General features: G+C 40.1%; 1 protein-coding gene across 1 annotated transcript in view; it reads right to left on the reverse strand.

Moving 5' to 3' along the window:
* Nucleotides 1-1,000: 1,000 nt before the first annotated feature.
* CAPS2 (calcyphosine 2) overlaps nucleotides 1,001-17,712 on the reverse strand; it is a 95,406-nt gene continuing 78,694 nt past the window's right edge. The window contains exons 17-19 of the mRNA XM_075209545.1: nucleotides 8,455-8,574; nucleotides 3,316-3,412; nucleotides 1,001-2,539 (exon numbers count right to left, since the gene is read on the reverse strand). Coding sequence (XP_075065646.1) covers nucleotides 2,364-2,539; nucleotides 3,316-3,412; nucleotides 8,455-8,574 — 393 coding nt within the window. The 3' untranslated portion in view covers nucleotides 1,001-2,363. The remainder of the gene's footprint in view (nucleotides 2,540-3,315; nucleotides 3,413-8,454; nucleotides 8,575-17,712) is intronic.

A 17,712-nucleotide genomic window follows, 5' to 3' on the forward strand; every position in this document is an offset into this window, starting at 1 on the left:
CTCAGGAACCTTTTGATCACCGCTACCTGTCAGATCGTGTATCTGGCTTTGTCTCCTGACAGCCGCTTACAGTATGTCTGTTATGCGGTAGTGTACCTGGAAGTCCAGTCACTTGCCAGCACCCTCCTGGTTAAGAGCAGTAGCTATGCTAAGATCTGTATATCTGCAAGATATCCGTCATTGCACTTCAGAGTGTTGCCGAACAACCACATTAGTGTCCTCTTAGCTCATGCAGCTGGCGCCTCAGTGATTGGGCTAGTCACTAGGCTCTTCACCTCTCAGTCTGGTAGCATGAGCTGTGCAATTACTATCTCACTCATGCAGCTAATCCCCCTGCAGTTTCTGATTGGTGCTGCTGCCTTTATAACTCTCTTTTTGGCTTCATAACAATGCTAGTGATAGATCCTGCTTGACCAAGTGTGCCTTGTATCCTGACCTGTTCTGCTATCAGTATTTGAACTGGATTGTTTAAAGGAAATCACTGTCTTCTCCACTCCTGACCCTTGGCTTGTTAAATGTATCTGTATATATATCTCTACCTACCCTGACCGCTGGTATGTTTAAAAGAACTGCTGTCTTCTCTACTCCTGACCTTGGCCTGTATATATATTTGCATTAACCTCTGCCTGTCTGATTCTCAGTTTGCAACACTACAACATCTGATTGCTTACTAACTCCTACCATGCTCTGTCCACTCCATCGGGTAATTGATAATCAACAACTACTACTACCTGAGCTTAAGTCCTGGGAGCAACTGAGTACTGCGGAACAAATCAAATTTATCAGAAAGGGGACTGCTATAGGTGAACATCTCGAGAAGCGGTTCTAGTAGTTGAGGATCACGTATACATTGCCCTTACAAGAAACATGCTGTTCTAAGAACTAGACAAATCCTTATTTCATGAGACAAATACACCAAGGTAGATTTATGTAACAATGACAGATTCGCATTATAAATTAAGAATTTATACAGATTTCAGGCATAAAAAAACCAAATTGCTTTCCATATTTGCACAGAATGTTTATTTCTCTGCAACAGTATATTTAGCTGTGTGAAAGGCATTACTTTACAATATGTTCAAAGTGTACTTAAGATTTCATAATCCAAGAGTAATTTTAGTTACAGGTACTTCATATAAAACGAGGTCTACGAGGTTTAGTTGTATCCATATACAGCTGTGCACACATCGGGTGTCATTTAAAGTTAGATTTGGCAAAACCATGCTGCACTGCAGGGGGGTCATTTTAAAAAGTGAAGACAGATTTAGAGTTGGGGGGAGGGAGGAGTTCGACCTAGACCAACTGTAAATTGCAGTAAAAAAATAAAGTTGTCCAGTGTTTATGTGCTACATACTGAAACATTTGAAATCCTTGCTTCGAAACATGGTTTGTCCAGCTGCAAATGTGTACAACTTTCGCTGAAATGACTCCTAATTCTAAATGAGAACCATCATATTCGAACAAAAGTAAGAACGTTCAAACCACAGCCACTTGTTGGGAAAACGGCAGCTTGAGCTATAGCAAATCAGACATTCATAATTGCCTTCAGATTTCATAAGTGAAATTCGAACTTTCTAGTCACAGTTTCTCAATGTCCAATTAACAATATTTCGAAAATCTGCAAATAAATACTTTATAATTATGTGAATGATTTGTTGAATCGTCTTAAAATGATTTGCAAGTGGTCTAACTATTCATTGTTGTGTATCAATACCAAAATATAAAAAATGAGATTTGAAAGTTAAAAAAAAAAGTAAAACATTAACATATATAAAAGAGTAATAAAGCACATTAAAAGACAAAAAACTGATAGATTCATTATGGCAGTTATATTCATTATGGCAGCTGTAACTGACAGTCTGTGTGTCCAGTGAACCATGCTGTTTGGTATAATACAGAATTGAGTAGCCAGTCAGAAAAACCCAAGAGACAAACATCTGAAGGAGAATATGTGAACTGACAGCTAATGAATGTATCTCCAAAAGTTTAATAAGACCCCCAACCATTTTTGTTTATTCCCTCACTTTACAGAAACAATGGGTTCCCATGTTAGGGACCTCTACAAGTCCTGACGGATCCACCACAGCTCCTGTAACTTTAAATAAATACATTGCTAAAAGTAAATGTAGCATTAAAGCTGGATGCACAGCTGCCATAACCCCATAAAATCATACAAGAACATTTTCCAAATTCAAAATCATAATACAGAGTCCAATTAGATAAGTCATTGACTAAATATAGAGTATTTTGTCTTACAGTTCATTCAGATTCCAATAAATTTAGCCATTAATAGTTAAAAATAACCCCTTTGCTTTAAAATTGGGCAAACCATGATATAGATCACTCACATCAGCCACATGACCTTATATTCCCCATACATTTCTTAAAATATTAATGAAGTCTTCATCACAGAAGATGCCAATACTCAAGCCTTCATAATAATCTTCAAATTCATTGTAGGACACTTCCTGGGGATTATTGCAAGCGTTCTCCAGTGATTCAAAAAATGCAGACTTGATTTCCACCTCTGATAAAGAACCTGAAAAGGAAAAAAATGGTCTTTTTTGTACTAGTACGGAACTCTACACACCAACATGGTGTTGCTTAATACAAATGGCAGTATTCCCCTACTCTCAAGAGCCATAAAAAGGCTTACAGGCATCCAAAGCATATGTAAATCACCTCCAATTAAATTACATTAGTAATGTGTTTATGTAAATTGGATGCATGCAGGGAGATGTTAAACACTTGGCCACTGTAGTACTCTGGGGATTTGGAGTTAAAACACATTGGTACACAGATTGACATGATTGTTAGTGAACATTCACAGAGGTTTCCAAAGGCACAATAAAGTAGTAATACCAAATGTCAAATACACTGCTAACATGCTGTCTTTTTCTTTACAATTTTAAAACACAGAATTTGGAGACCAATAAAAAAAATCTTGTCATTTACACGTAAAGCATAACTGACTGTAACCCTACTGAAGAACACTGCCGAGTGTAATAACTGGTAACAGAGAAAACTAGCTTGCACTCATGACTTAACTTAAGATATATTTCATTATATTTACAAAGTATACTGACTTTTACCCATATATTTGTGAATGCTAAAGTATTGCTTTTCATATAAATCAAATTGTATTAAGGATTTGGTTGCATTTTAATCCACAGTTGTGAGACACATAGGCCTGATTATTTTATTGTGCAGGATCACTAGAAAGGCGTATGGGGAGGGACATGTCTACCAAAAAGAATGGCCACAGATGAAGCCATGTACTGCTTACAACTTTAATAGAACACTGAGTGAACGTACCTGCCAAAACTTGTGGATGTTTCTTGGCACAGTAGAACTTTCTCAAGTCTACCATACACACTGCACCCGTTTTATTGGGATCCAGTTTCATAAAAGCCTAAAAATAAAAAGAATGTTTTATCTCTACAAACTGTAAGCATAATTTGTGTGCAGAAAATGTAATATGCAAAAAAATATCAAAAGAATTTTAAAATATGATATCTTTTATGCCTAACTATATTGGAAATGATTGCAAATGATAGTGGAGGTAGGTCTTAATAGCAGACATTCATGTTGAAGGAACGTGTAAATGTGATTACAACACTTGTTTCTGTAAGAAATGGTGTAGGGATTGTGCTTAATTTGATACATGTCTATATGTGTAGAGAACAGTTTGGTTAAGTTCCTGATATAATCCACCAGAAGGAGAAAGTGGTCTGCATCTTTCATGGTGAACTACGTTATTATGAATACTCTCCAGGTGCGCACATGATTTCCATATAAATGTGACTCTTGCTATTCTCACTTTACAGACACCCCCCCCCCCTCCTCCCACCAGATATTGATTTCATTATATGTATATTCAAAATCACATATTTCACTGAATCTCTAAGTGCGAAAAAATAAATAAGTAAACACAACATATCTCTGATCATTTTAATGTACAATTACTATTTATTTGATGAATGTTTCAGATTAAAACAAAAACATTGAATAAAACAGGGAATGTGGCATTTTCAACATTTGGATACCCAATTGATTTACTAATATTTTTTTGGCCTTAAATTAAGCCAGGTAAAGACAATTCCATAGTTGAATAAATATTCTCAACCTTGTAAACTCTCAGTATGTTGTTTCTACTTTCAAAAACCACAGATTCCTCTAAACACCCAACTGAAGACTTGAAAATAAAAATAATTGTCTGTTACAAAGCAGGGCAAGGCTTATGTCTATAAACAATTGCAGTCTAGATGTTATACTATCAGAAACATAACAAAGAAATGGGTGTTATGGAGAACTGTTGAAGTTAATGAAGACCAAGAAAAATATGTGAAAGTACTGCTTGTAAACTGGTCAGATATGCAAATTAGAACCCACATATCACTGCAAATGAGCTGCAAGCAAGTTTAACTGACACCAAAGTAGCAGTTCATAGGTCCACAGTACAGTCATGGTCAAAAGTTTTGAGAATGACACAAGTATTGGTTTTCACAAAGTTTGCTGCTTCAGTGTTTTTAGAGCTTTTTGTCAGATGTTGTTATGGTATACTGAAGTAAAATTACAAGCATTTCATAAGTGTCAAAGGCTTTTATTGACAATTACATTAAGTTTATGCAAAGAGTCAATATTAGCAATGTTGACTCTTCTTTTTGAAGAACTCTGCAATTCGCCCTTGCATGCTGTCAATCAACTTCTGGGCCACATACTGACTGATGGACGCCCATTCTTGCTGTTAGGAACTCCAGCAGCCAATACCACAAAACCCGGAGTCTGCTCCAAAAGTCTGGTGTTCACTGTTGCCCCTAGTGGTGGGGACAGACTTGGCTGCAGACAAACGGAGGGTCGTGTGGTGGGTACTGGCTGCAAGGAACCCAGGAATGAGGAGTAATGGCAGACAGCGAATCCAGTAAACTAGCTGAGGTCAGGGGTCACTTGCAAAGAAGAATAGTTACACACGCCAAAGGGTCAGGGTCACGAGCAGGTCAGCAGAATCCGAAGTACAGGCCAAAGGGACACAGGCAAGAAGGCGAAATCCAGTAAACAGGCAATGGTCACAACAGCAATCCAGCAGAAACAGAGAGCAGGTCAGCAAGTGCACTACACAGACGCTATAACCGGCAGGGACGCTAAGCCCTCCCTGCCTTATATAGTGACCTGGGCCAATCAGGGCTTAGCCCTGTGATGATGGACAGAATGGGGGCCAAACAAAGCTTTATTAATTAGCCCGCAGGATAGACAATTAGCACATGCGCCAGGCTTTAGCACTTGCCGGGGCGCAGCGCTTCATACACTCGGCGTCCGGCCGTTGCCTCCTCCTTCATTTTCTCAAGCTGCTTTTCCAATAGTCTAATTAAAGAAATGACTTGGCTCAAACTAGCAGAGTCTGCACTTACCTCACACGTCACAACTGCAAAGGGTTTCAGCACCTTGCACAGCACTGAAAGGATTCCCCACTGTGCAAGAGTGAAATACATCCCCCCTCCTTTCCCAATGTCATGGCTTGTGCAATATACTTGGATGGCTTTGCGCTGTTCCTCCATCCTCTGAAGCATGTACAGGGTGGAATTCCACCTAGTTACCACCTCTTGCTTAAGTTGGTTGCAAGGCAAGTTAAACTGCTCTTGGAGCTGCTGCAATCTCCTACATGCTGTTGCCGAATGCCTGAAATGGCCTGAAATTTTACGGGCCACTGAAAGCATCTCCTGCACCTCATGGTTATTTCGTAGGAAGCTTTGCACCACCAAGTTGATGGTGTGAGCAAAACAGGGAATGTGTTGGAAATCACCCAGCTGTAATGCTCGCACTATATTGTTGGCGTTATCAGAAATGACATATCCTGGTGAGAGTCCAAGTGTTATAAGCCATGTATCAATCACATCTCTTAGTTTGCGTAACAAATTGTCAGCTGTATGCCTGTTAGTGAAGCCGGTGATACAAAGAATGGCCTGCCTGTGACAAATGCTACGTAGTGGTGTAAATGCTGCTGCTGTTCCTGCTGGTGAAGGTGAGTGACCAACCCAGTGGGCTGTCACAGTCATATAGTCTTTGGTTTGGCCACTTCCACTTGTCCACATATCTGTGGTTAAGTGGACAGTGGGCAGAATGGCATTTTTCAGAGCAATCTCTACAATTTTACACACTTTTTTGTACAGTTGTGGAATTGCTTTACGGGAGAAATGGTGTCGCGATGGAATTCTGTAACACGGATACAAAACCTCAATTAACTGTGAAAAACCAGCTGCGTTTATTGTGGAGATTGGACACAGATCTAACACAAGATCTTGCAGCCATGGCGTCTGTGATTCGCTTGGCGACTGTCATATTTGCTTCCCCTAGCAAATGATTGTTTCACAGTTAATTGCTGAAATGTAGGACTGTTCATTTTCTTGACCTGCCTCTGGGCTGACGATTCACCCCCAGCAGCAGCAGCAGCAGTGGGACTAACGCTTTCTTCAGAGGAATCAATAATAGTGCAGGAGTCATCCAGCCTTAATAAGTTTTATGCCGGGCTAACTCCGAGCGCTACTGAGGATATTGATGAGGATGGTGTGGTGGGTGTATTTTGTAGCCGTCGTGATGTCGGTGACCAGAGGGTCCTAGCTGATGATGGAGTGCTTGTAATTTTTTTGGAAGAATTTTCAGCTTTTCCCAACACTTTGCCATGAACTCTCGTTAAATGGCGTGACATAGACGAGGTTCCAAGATGGTTAAGATCCCTCCATCGACTGACTGTGGCTTGACATACACTACAAATGTCTCGATTTGGGTAGAAATAATTCCACACATAAGAAGTGGATTTTTTGGTTTTATGCCCAGGCATGACAATGGCCTTTTTCTTGTCATGTGCCAGAGCTGTTGCCACTGGTGCAGGACTTACACAAACAACCTCATCCTTTATCAACATCCTCATTAGCGCCCTCGTTGCCTACACAAATCTCCTCCTCATCCTCTTCTAATTCCAAAGTGGCATCCTCAATTTGTGTATCACCGGCTACACTCGGGCTGTTAAGGCACACATTAGCAGAACTGCTGAAAGGTCCCTTCTTTATGGGTACACTAACAGAATGCTCACGATTAGACATCCCACTGTTGGATGGACTCTCCACAGGGATTGGTGTCATTTGTGAATCAGAGCAAACCATTATCCTCTAATGCCTTACTGTTATCTTGCAGCTCGGCTTTGACGCGTAACAGTAGTTGTGCACCAATTGTAGGCTCGGTAACTTTTTGGGATCTGCCACTAATAGCCAAAGGTGAAGGGCTCATTCTCTCTTTGCCACTGCGTGTGTAGAATTGCATGTTGGCAATTTTTTTTTATCGGCAGTTAACTTTTCCTCAGTTACACTTCTTTTTCGCTTCAACACAGTAAAAAAATTTTGGGTGTGTGTTTTTTGGACTGATTTCGAAACACTGTGTAGTTTGACATCGCCTTGCCCAGATGACGTACTGGGAACACTACCATCAGGACTGGTGACAGAACCTGGTTGCTCATTCTGCTCATATGTGGACTGCTTTGAATCCATTCTAAGCCCAAAGCACTTGTAGTGCTACAAATTGTTTTAGATACTGCTGACAAATATGACTTTGGACAGCCAGAAATATTTATGCACAATTATGGGGGACACCCCAAAAGCACTTGGGAGTGCTAAAAATTATTTGGTAAATACTGCTGACAAATATGACTTTTGACAGCCAGAAATATTTAGTCAAAATAATGGGGGACACCCAAAAAGCACTTTGAGTGCCAAATATTGAAAAAAAAGAAAAGACTCCTCTATCCTCCTCTCTTCTCTATCGATTGTTGTTAGCACAATTGGAATCAGAATATTGTATTGTCTGTCCCTGCTCTAATCAGCCTGTGACTACACCCTGCTCTCTCCCTCTGTCAAATGGTGATGGATTGCTGTGGAGGCGTGTATTTATAATCTTCAAGTATCGTGAGAACCGAGCCCCGAGATCCGACGACGTCACAATGACGTTCGGCCTCGATTTGGATTCCAAGCGGGCGGGAGAGTACCGAGTCTACTCGGCTCGCTCGGTACTCGGATAGCCAAAGTTCGGCTGGATTCTGTTCTCGGGGAACCGAGCCCGCCCATCTCTAGTTGTAATTAAATGCCTATACAGGTGTAGGCAAGTATGCTAGTCAGTGCTGTGGTTAGTAAATGACCTTAAATAAATAGTTGGGCTATAAAAGTCGCAGGCTTCGATGGAACTACTGTATGACATCATATTTTCTTGATCTACAAAGTTGGCTTTGGCCACAAACTACCAAAAATCATTATCTACAATTCATATGTATGTAGAGTACAATAGCTCTGAATTACTCTATAGATTACAAAAGCAGTTTGCATTTTAGAAGTATGATCATTTCCATACAATATATTTCAGAAGATTGTAAAAGTAAAAAGTGTAAATTGAAAAGAAACAAAAAAAAATTACCTTTCGAACAAATGATTTTCTATACTCATTCATTTCTCCGATGACATTATGGACAAATATCCCATAGTCTACTGTACCCTTGTTGTTTTCATCCAAAATAAGCCATAAGGATTCAAAAACCTAAAAAGCAACAAAACAGTTAGTTTTGTAATATCACAAAAAGCAAAACACTAATATATTTACATAATGGTCAAAAGAAAAATATTTTACCATTAGGAATTATTTATGTGGTCACAAAAACAGATATAACATTGTTATCATGTGAATAATAATAATAATAATAATAATAATAATAATAATAAAAAAACACAATTTTGCAGTGATGAACATCATATTAAATTGCATCCAAGCAATTTTTTCAGTAAAAACTCAAAAATGATACGTGTAAATACTGCTGCTTTTGCCTACAGTATACAAATAATGGACAGCATTATTTAGAGTTGAGCTAGCATGTGTCCTCCTCCCAACTCTAAATTTGTATGCCCATTTTATTTTTGCTCCCCTCTCTGTAGCACAATATGGTTTTGCCCAGGTGCAAAACTGCACCTCCTAACTGGACTTACTACTAACTGTAAATCAGGGCCACAATTTTTTTATTTAAATATTATAATAATAATAATAATAATAATAATAATAATAATAATAATAATAATTATAATAACTTCTTTTCTTTCCAAACTTCCCACTTCTAACCAATAGTCGGGTCTGTGGGACCCTACCATATTTCAGAAAAAAACAACTTCTAGCACGCCTGCGTTGTACTCTCCTGGCATAAAGGCCTCAAGGAGTTTCTTCTGAGTGTATCTGATGCAGTATTAATGTTTGAGGAGAAGTAAGTTTGGGGATCAACAATAAATATAAATGGAAGTCTCTTTAAAAGTTGCAGGAAATGACTTTGTCTAACTGATTGGACTTTCTCATAATACCAGTAATTATAATTTATTTGTATTGTTTTCAAGTCCAGGAGCTATTATTTTTTTTAAAATATTTTGTGCTCGTAAAAATATCTGTAATGCAAGTAACCGCTTAATAGAGAAGTACCCAGAAATATAGACACTTCATCACAAGATTACAAAAAACCTAGCAAAAACTTAGATCATACTTGCAAACTCTCCCTGAATATCCAGGAGACTCCCGAATTCCTGGTAGGTCTCCCAGATTTCTGCAAGAGCAGGCCATTCTCCCGTACCCTGTCCACTGCCCCACCACTTGCCGCAAAATGATGTAATTATGTAGTAGCGTTACAGGGGTGGGCCAAAATTATGCGATTTGTGGTGCTTCGCACTTCACCTTCATTCCCAGGATCTCCCAGAGGGGCAACAGAAAAATTGGGCAAGTATGGCTTAGGTTAATAAGCTTACAGTCTACAGTGGGAAACTAAAGGGTAAACAGAAACAAGCAAAAATGTTATAATAAACATTTAAGAAACTATAAAATGTCAAAATAGATTTTTAGTAAATGTTCATATATACATCACAGTAAGTGTCCAAGTAAAGATCCCTGGGGATAAGTGGGACATGTGGCTTAACAATGTAGCAGACGGCCAGTTTAAAAGAAGTAACTGATCTAACTGACTCTTGCATTGATCAAAAATAAAGCAACAGAAAACATTTACTTTTGTAGAAGAATAATCCCGAGGAAGAAAATCAAAATAACGCCTTAAACTTTTAAAACATTTTACAGAGCTGTTAATTTGCGTAATAATAATCTTGTAGATGCAATGCTATATTTTGCTACATGATGAAAACTTAAGAGGTATTTTATCTTCAAAGCTGAGGATCATTAACAAAAAAGCCCCCAGTTTGAGACAAAAAAAATGGTATGCAGTTATGTTCCACAAACAAATAAGGAGGGGAGTATTTATTACAGTACGTACGCCTATAAAACCACCAGAATTAAAAGTATGAAGGCATGTAACATATCAGACTCAAATTCAAATAAGCAGAGATTTTATATAGATCAGAAAAATAGCGGGTGTACAACGAGAAAACTAAAGACGAGATTGAACATGAACACACATGAAACAAAAATAGGCCAGACAGTCCGTGTCTCTATACATTTTGAACAGATGTGCAACAAAGACCTGATAGCAATTAAATGGATATAAGAAAAATATAATCTTCATGGAGAGGAGGGGATTTTGGTAGAAAGATATCTCAAGAAGAAACAAGGTGTATATTTAATATGCAAACATTATAGAATTTGATAACTGATATATATATATATATATATATATATATATATATATATATCTCTATCTTTTAAGGATATTCTTTGAACACATCTACTTTGACATGTTATGAATCAATAAATGTTTATTATGACATTTTTGCTTGATTCTGTTTACACTTTAGTCTCCCACTATAGACTTGTTATGAGCCGTGGCAGTGCCCCTAGCCGCCGCGGTCTTCCTAGCCGCCACGACTCGCTCTCCTCGGCTGCCTGCATCCCAAACGTCTCCTTGACGACCAGGACGTCACTTACGGTTTCTGGCTTGGCCGTTGCTAGGGCAACTGCCGGGACACCGGCACGTCAGTTTGCTAAGTCCCGGCAAAGGGATTAGCCGGGCACGTGCATAGTAAGGGGGAAATTTATTATCAGTTTCCCGAGGCTAATTATCTTAGGCTGTGCTAGGAGGTACAGCCTAAGTGATTGGCTGCTCTATGTATGAGCTTCCCTGCCGGATATAGCGTTCAGTTCCTGGCTGCTGACCTGCTCCTTTCTACTGTGCTTATTCCTGCATTGTTTTCTGTGTATGACCATTAGCTTGTGTTTCTGGACTTCTGATTGTTGCTCGCGACCCTGACCTTGGACTCGCATACCTAGTTTTCTGCCAGCCCTGATCTTTGCCTGAACCCGACTTCGCTGATTGCTCCTGCCCTTGGACTCTGGCTTGTTTCTGACTACATTGCCTGCTGTCATCACCTCCTATTCTCGTGCTGCGGCATTACTCATAAGCTTGCACTACATTGAGTTTAAGACCTGGGGGCATCTGAGTACCTGTGAGCTTATCTAGCTCTACTGGGAAGGCGGCTGCTATAGGTGAAGACTTCTGCTAATAGTTCTGTAAGCTTATGATAAGGACACAATCTTGTTACGGCTACCAGTTATTATTACCCTATATATTTTTTTTGCCTGTGTTTGTGTGCTGAAGTATTTATATTTCTGAAAACCGAGTTACTAAATGGCTAAAAACAAAAGGAAACCAAGTACACATCCATGTCCTTAAATTTGGCGAGCAATTGTGGTATTTCTTATATTCTGAGAGTAGTGATGTCACGTAACATACTACTTATTTTTGGAGTGTAGTGATGTCACTTGTGTCACATGATTCATGTTGAAGCTGCGATAGAATGTATAACTGTCAGTGAGAATAAACCACACTTGGATATTAGGATACCCACAAAGAAGTCACTTGCTTTGTTTCAAACTGAAATTATTTTTTTAAAGCAATACTATTGTAGCGGATACTCTCTGCTCAATGATCAGGGATAAAGAATAATCAGTAACAATATTTGCAATGGCATTTTTCAAGTGATTTGTATAGCGATATGAAAGATTTCATCAAAAAATCCTGTTTTAGCAGCAGCCAGGACCTTAAATCTGTTTCAGCTAATTTCTACTTTTTCTAAAATAAAAAAAGATTCTATAAATAACAGCATTATTTAAAATCCAACTTTTCACATTGAAACCACACTAAATATAAATAATTATTCCCCCTCTCACATGCCTATGTGTCAGGGTTTCCAAGGTAAGACCACGGAGAGAGGATAAGTGAATGAAGTGGTTTATTAGAAAATACAGATAACACTGGTTCAAGATGCAAGACTGGAAAGGCAGTAGTGAACTACAGTTCATAACAATGGAATAAGCAACAATAGTCAGTGATGCAGGCACAGATAGTGGAACGGATAACAGTTGTCAATGATGCGGATTGATTGGATGACAGGTGTAGAGTTTACCACGAGTAGTGGAACAGGTCTGCAGAGATGAAGGAAATCCAATACACAACAGTGAATGAACACACAGCAGAAATGAGCACACAGCAGAAATGAGTTGCAGTTACCACGAATTGTGGCACAGGTATGCAGAGATGAGCGGAATCCAATATACAGCAGTGATGAACTCACAGCAGAGATGAGTAGCAGTTCACCACGGATTGTGGCACAGGTATACAGAGATGAGAGGAATCCAATATACAGCAGTGATGAACTCACAGCAGAGATGAATAACCAGGAATCAAGGATAGCTTCTCATCAGATAGAGTGACCTGATGATCTGGCAAAGGTTGCTTGAAACTAGAGATGGTCACTGACCCCCATGTTTTGGATTTGTTTTTGGATCTGGATTACCTTCGTGTTTTGGTTTTGGTTTTGCAAAACCGCCCTTGCGTGTTTTGGTTTTGGTTTTGGTTTTGTTTGGTTTTGTTTTGCTATTTTTGAAAAAAAATTAAATTTTTTGGGTCTAAAATAACCTAAGTTAGTGCTCCACCAGTTTCTTAGATAAGTGAGGTAATTCTAAAGCTAATAAATTAGGAAAAAAAACAGTTTAATCCCTGGTAGGCCGTCCTTAATGCAAACACTTGTCTGCAAATTATACAGTCAAACCTGGTTGTCTACCTCCTCCATCTTTGATTATTGGCAATGTAGCCATCGTCTTTGGGTGTATATTACACCCTACACTTGTAGTTAAATATTAAAAAAGCAGCCTGCAGAGACTGTGGAGCTAGAAAGTAAAATTAAATGGACCACAGTAATTTGGTGGCTATCTATGCCTTCCCCGCCCTCCACTTGTAGTTGAATATTAAAAAAGCAGCCTGCACAAACTGTGGAGCTAGAAAGTAAAATTAAATGGACCACAGTACTTTGGTGGCTATCTATGCCCCCCCCCCCCCCGTCCTCCACTTGTAGTTGAATATAAAAAAAAGCAGCCTGCACAGACTGTGGAGCTAGAAAGTAAAAGTAAATGGACCACGGTACTTTGGTGGCTATCTATGCCTCCCCGCCCTCCACTTGTAGTTAAATATAAAAAAAGCAGCCTGCATAGACTGTAGAACTAGAAATTCGAATATACAAGGAAATGGACAAAGGCAGTTTGGTATCTGTCTGCATCAGATCCCCTCTCCACTAGGAGTAAAATAGAAAACTATTCAGCCGTTATATAATCTAGAGTATAAATAGAAATTGAGAAAGGCAATTTGGTATCTGTCTGCATCATAATCATCAACATCCTCATTAGCGCCCTCGTCGCCTACAGAAATCTCCCCCTCATCCTCTTCTATTTCCAAAATGGCATCCTCAATTTGTGTATCATCGGCTACACTCCGGCTATTAAGGCACACATCAGCAGAATGCTCACGATTAGACATCCCACTGTTGGATGGACTCTCCACAGGGATTGGTGTCATTTGTGAATCGGAGCAAACATTATCCTCTAATTCCTTACTGTTATCTTGCAGCTCGGCTTTGACGCGTAACAGTAGTTGTGCACCAATTGTAGGCTCGGTAACTTTTTGGGATCTGCCACTAATAGCCAAAGGTGAAGGCCTCATTCTCTCTTTGCCACTGCATGTGTAGAATGGCATGTTGGCAATTTGTTTTTTATCGGCAGTTAACTTTTCCTCAGTTACACTTCTTTTTCGCTTCAACACAGTAAAAAAAAATTTGCTGTGTGTTTTTTGGACTGATTTCGAAACACTGTGTAGTTTGACATCGCCTTGCCCAGATGACATACTGGGAACACTACCATCAGGACTGGTGACAGAACCTGGTTGCTCATTCTGATCATATGTGGACTGCTTTGAATCCATTCTGAGCACCAAGCACTTGTAGTGGTAAAAATTATTTGGTAGATACTGCTGACAGATATGACATTTGACAGCCAGAAATATTTATGCACAATTAGGGAGGACACCCCAAAAGCACTGGGAGTGCTAAAAATTATTTGGTAGATACTGCTGACAGATATGACTTTTGACAGCCAGAAATATTTATGCACAATTATGGGGGACGCCCCAAAAGCACTGGGGAGTGCCAAATATTAAAACAAAATTATAAACCTCTATCCTTCTCTCTTCTCTAGCGATTTTTGTTAGAGCAATTGCACGAAGAATATTGGATTCTCTGTCCCTGCTCTAATCAGCCTGTGACTACACCCTGCTCTCTCCCTCTGTCAAATGGCGATGGATTGCTGTGGAGGCGTGTATTTATAATCTTGAAGTATCGCGAGAACCGAGCCCCGAGATCCGACGACGTCACAATGACGTTTGGCCTCGATTTAGATTCGGAGCGGGCGGGAAAGTACCGAGCTCCTCAGCTCGGTACTCGGATAGCCAAAGTTCGGGTGGGTTCGGTTCTCGGGGACCCGCCCATCTCTACTTGAAACAGACAGGCTTATATAGGCCAGAAGCAGGTGTGAAGCTCCCAGTAATAATGAGGCAGGTAAGAGCAGTTCAAGTAGCACAGTGGCCACTTTGTTGGGCAGTGGTACTACAGGCAGGACAAATATATGCAAAAGATCCAACAAGGTACATGCAGACAGGAGCTGCAGAATGCAAGTTGTGACACTATGTGACGGTATATGGCCAGTCTGGGCTGACTAGTATGATTTCATGGAGACCTGTCCATTAATGATGGTAAACAAATCTGGGTTACCTTTAATAGTTGCTGGAGACTATGTGCAGGCAAGTGATTTAATAAAGAGGTTTGTAAAATAAAGCAACAAATATTACTGGCACCCAGGTGCATGTGGCTGCTTGGGCAATTAAAGAGACCTCAAAAGAGACAACTGTACAAGCTGCATAGTGTCTTAGTGTTACATTGGTCCTCCTTAACCATAGGGGATAGCATGCATGGGAATGGCTATTTTTAACATAGGGAATATAAAAAAAAATACCCTCTATCTCTCTTCTAAGGGCAAAATGTTAATTACATATTGTAGACATTACAACATCATCACCACCTTCTGGCACCTTCTTTGTTACTTCTGGCTGTGCAAAGGAGAGTAAAGTACTCATGTAATATTAGAATGAACAGTTTTCTACAGTTGCATCATGACAATGATGCTCTGATGATGCAAATAATTCTACTAAGGTGGAAGCATTATTTGCCATAGGAGGAAGAATACATAAAAGTGAGCATCTCATAATCATCAACGATAATCCCACCCAAAACTAAAAATGTACTTTTGGGTGGAATTAAGTGAGACAAAGTAAATGGTCTCACTAAAAAGAAAATGGAAAAATCATGGCAGAGAGAATTTGATGAATTTATTCTTATTTTTTAACTCATTTTTGTAAACATGTTTCTTTTATAGAAATACAAACAATTAAAATTGCAGATAAATCGGATCTCACCCATTTCCAGCAATCAATAATGAGATTTTATACTTACGTTAAATCCTTTTCTCTTAGTCCATGGGGAACACTGGACCCTGGGGTATAGAGCCTCCTTCAGGACATGGGCACTTTAAATAATTCTAACAATTAAATGCTCCTCCCTCTTATATCTCCCCATTCTGCAGGGAAGTCAGTTGTTTTACTAACCAAGCCCCCAGAGAACAGAAACAAACAATAAAAGAGAGAAACAACTTTTCCCCGAACAAGAAACATTTACCTTTGTTAAACTTCTACCCAGGATAACTAGAGCATAAATTGGGTGGGCGCTCAGTGTCCCCCATGGACACAGAGAAAAGGATTTAACTTAAGTATAAAATCTAATTTTCTCTATCATCCACTGGAGGACACTAGACCATGGGGACATATCAAAGCTGCTCCCTTCCGGTGGGTACGTGCACAAAGTTGTAGTGCGCAGCACCCTATAACCAAACCTAACGTCCTTAGACTTGTAAAGGTATGTACGGAGCCCACGTGGTTGCCCGACCAAACTGCTCAGACGAAGCTTCATGCTGCGCCGATCACAAGACGCTCACCGATTACCCCATTAAAGCCAGCTATGCTAATCTCTGCCATGATTGGCTTCGCCAGTCTGGTACCACAACTGCACCTGGACTCCTCCCTGTTTTACCCTTTTAGGGTGTAGGAAGCATCGCCATTAGAGGGAACCAGTAATAATTCCAGAAGCCTATTGCAATAGAGTTATTTGTATATCCCTGATGATGATGTAGGCCACTGCGGTGGCATTGTTTAATTGAATCAGGATGAGATTTCCCCGTGACAGAAGGTAAACCTGAGCTAGAGCATTTGGCATCGCTCTTATTTCTAGAACACTTATCAGAAGCTTTGCAAGAACAGACAGTGAAAGGAGACAGCCTTTCAGCAGTAAGTGCAAGCATTTGTTGTCCCACCTGTCCAATCTTATATATCCAGGGGACAGGCCCTATTATTGCTCCCACCTCAATCTCCCAAGGAGCAGCGTCCATCTGAGAGCTAACAGACACCCTATTAATCTGAGTATGTCCACGTGAACATGATTGCCGAGTGTCCCGAGGATCATCCTGCCGAATTAATCCATCTGATACCTTAACACAAACAGGTTTTGGGAGGAAAACCCCTCCCACTATGTTATACGAACACTGGAAGAAAATCACACCCATTGTAAGTAATGTGGGGTTGGTTAACCGCATGGCAATAAAAGCTGGTCCCCAGAGAGACAGGTAGTGATAAAGTAGGAAACCAATTTATCCCCTCACACAGGAACTGAAGTGATGACCCCTATAAATCAGCAGACAGGCACACAGCGCTGCCTCTGCGGGTGTCCATCGTGCAGCATGTTATTTTAAGGATCTGGCTGATGGCATCATAGTGGAACACGCCTGCTGTCCTCCACGAGGAGCCGGGAACTGCTGAAGCGATTCCTGATCCCTGTGCTTTTACCACTACTCGAAAAGGCCTGAAACCAACAGTCTGCACTCTTGGCAGATATACCAATAGGAACTCTTTCACCTATTGTCTGGCTAATAATCTTATCCAAGTGAACCCCGAATAGACATCACAATAAAAGACAAGGACTCCAGAGTCCTCCCATTTGCCTCCCAAGCATTGAGCCAATTGGCTTGGCAAGCTGAGACCATCAAGACAAAATTCTAGCCCCTGGATTGACCAGCATCCAGGGTTATGTCCTCAGATATGCATATTCCTTCCAGATATGTACCTCCATTACAGACCTATGCCACCCAGACTACAAGCCTGCAAAGCGTTGCTCTGGCCACTATTCTGTGGTTTAATTGACCCAATCTGAAGCTACAAATGGCTCCCCGTAAAGCACCAGCCAATAACCAGCAGATGGTCTCAACTTTCTG

Source organism: Mixophyes fleayi, chromosome 4 (assembly GCF_038048845.1).
Source record: "Mixophyes fleayi isolate aMixFle1 chromosome 4, aMixFle1.hap1, whole genome shotgun sequence".
NCBI lineage: Eukaryota > Metazoa > Chordata > Amphibia > Anura > Limnodynastidae > Mixophyes > Mixophyes fleayi.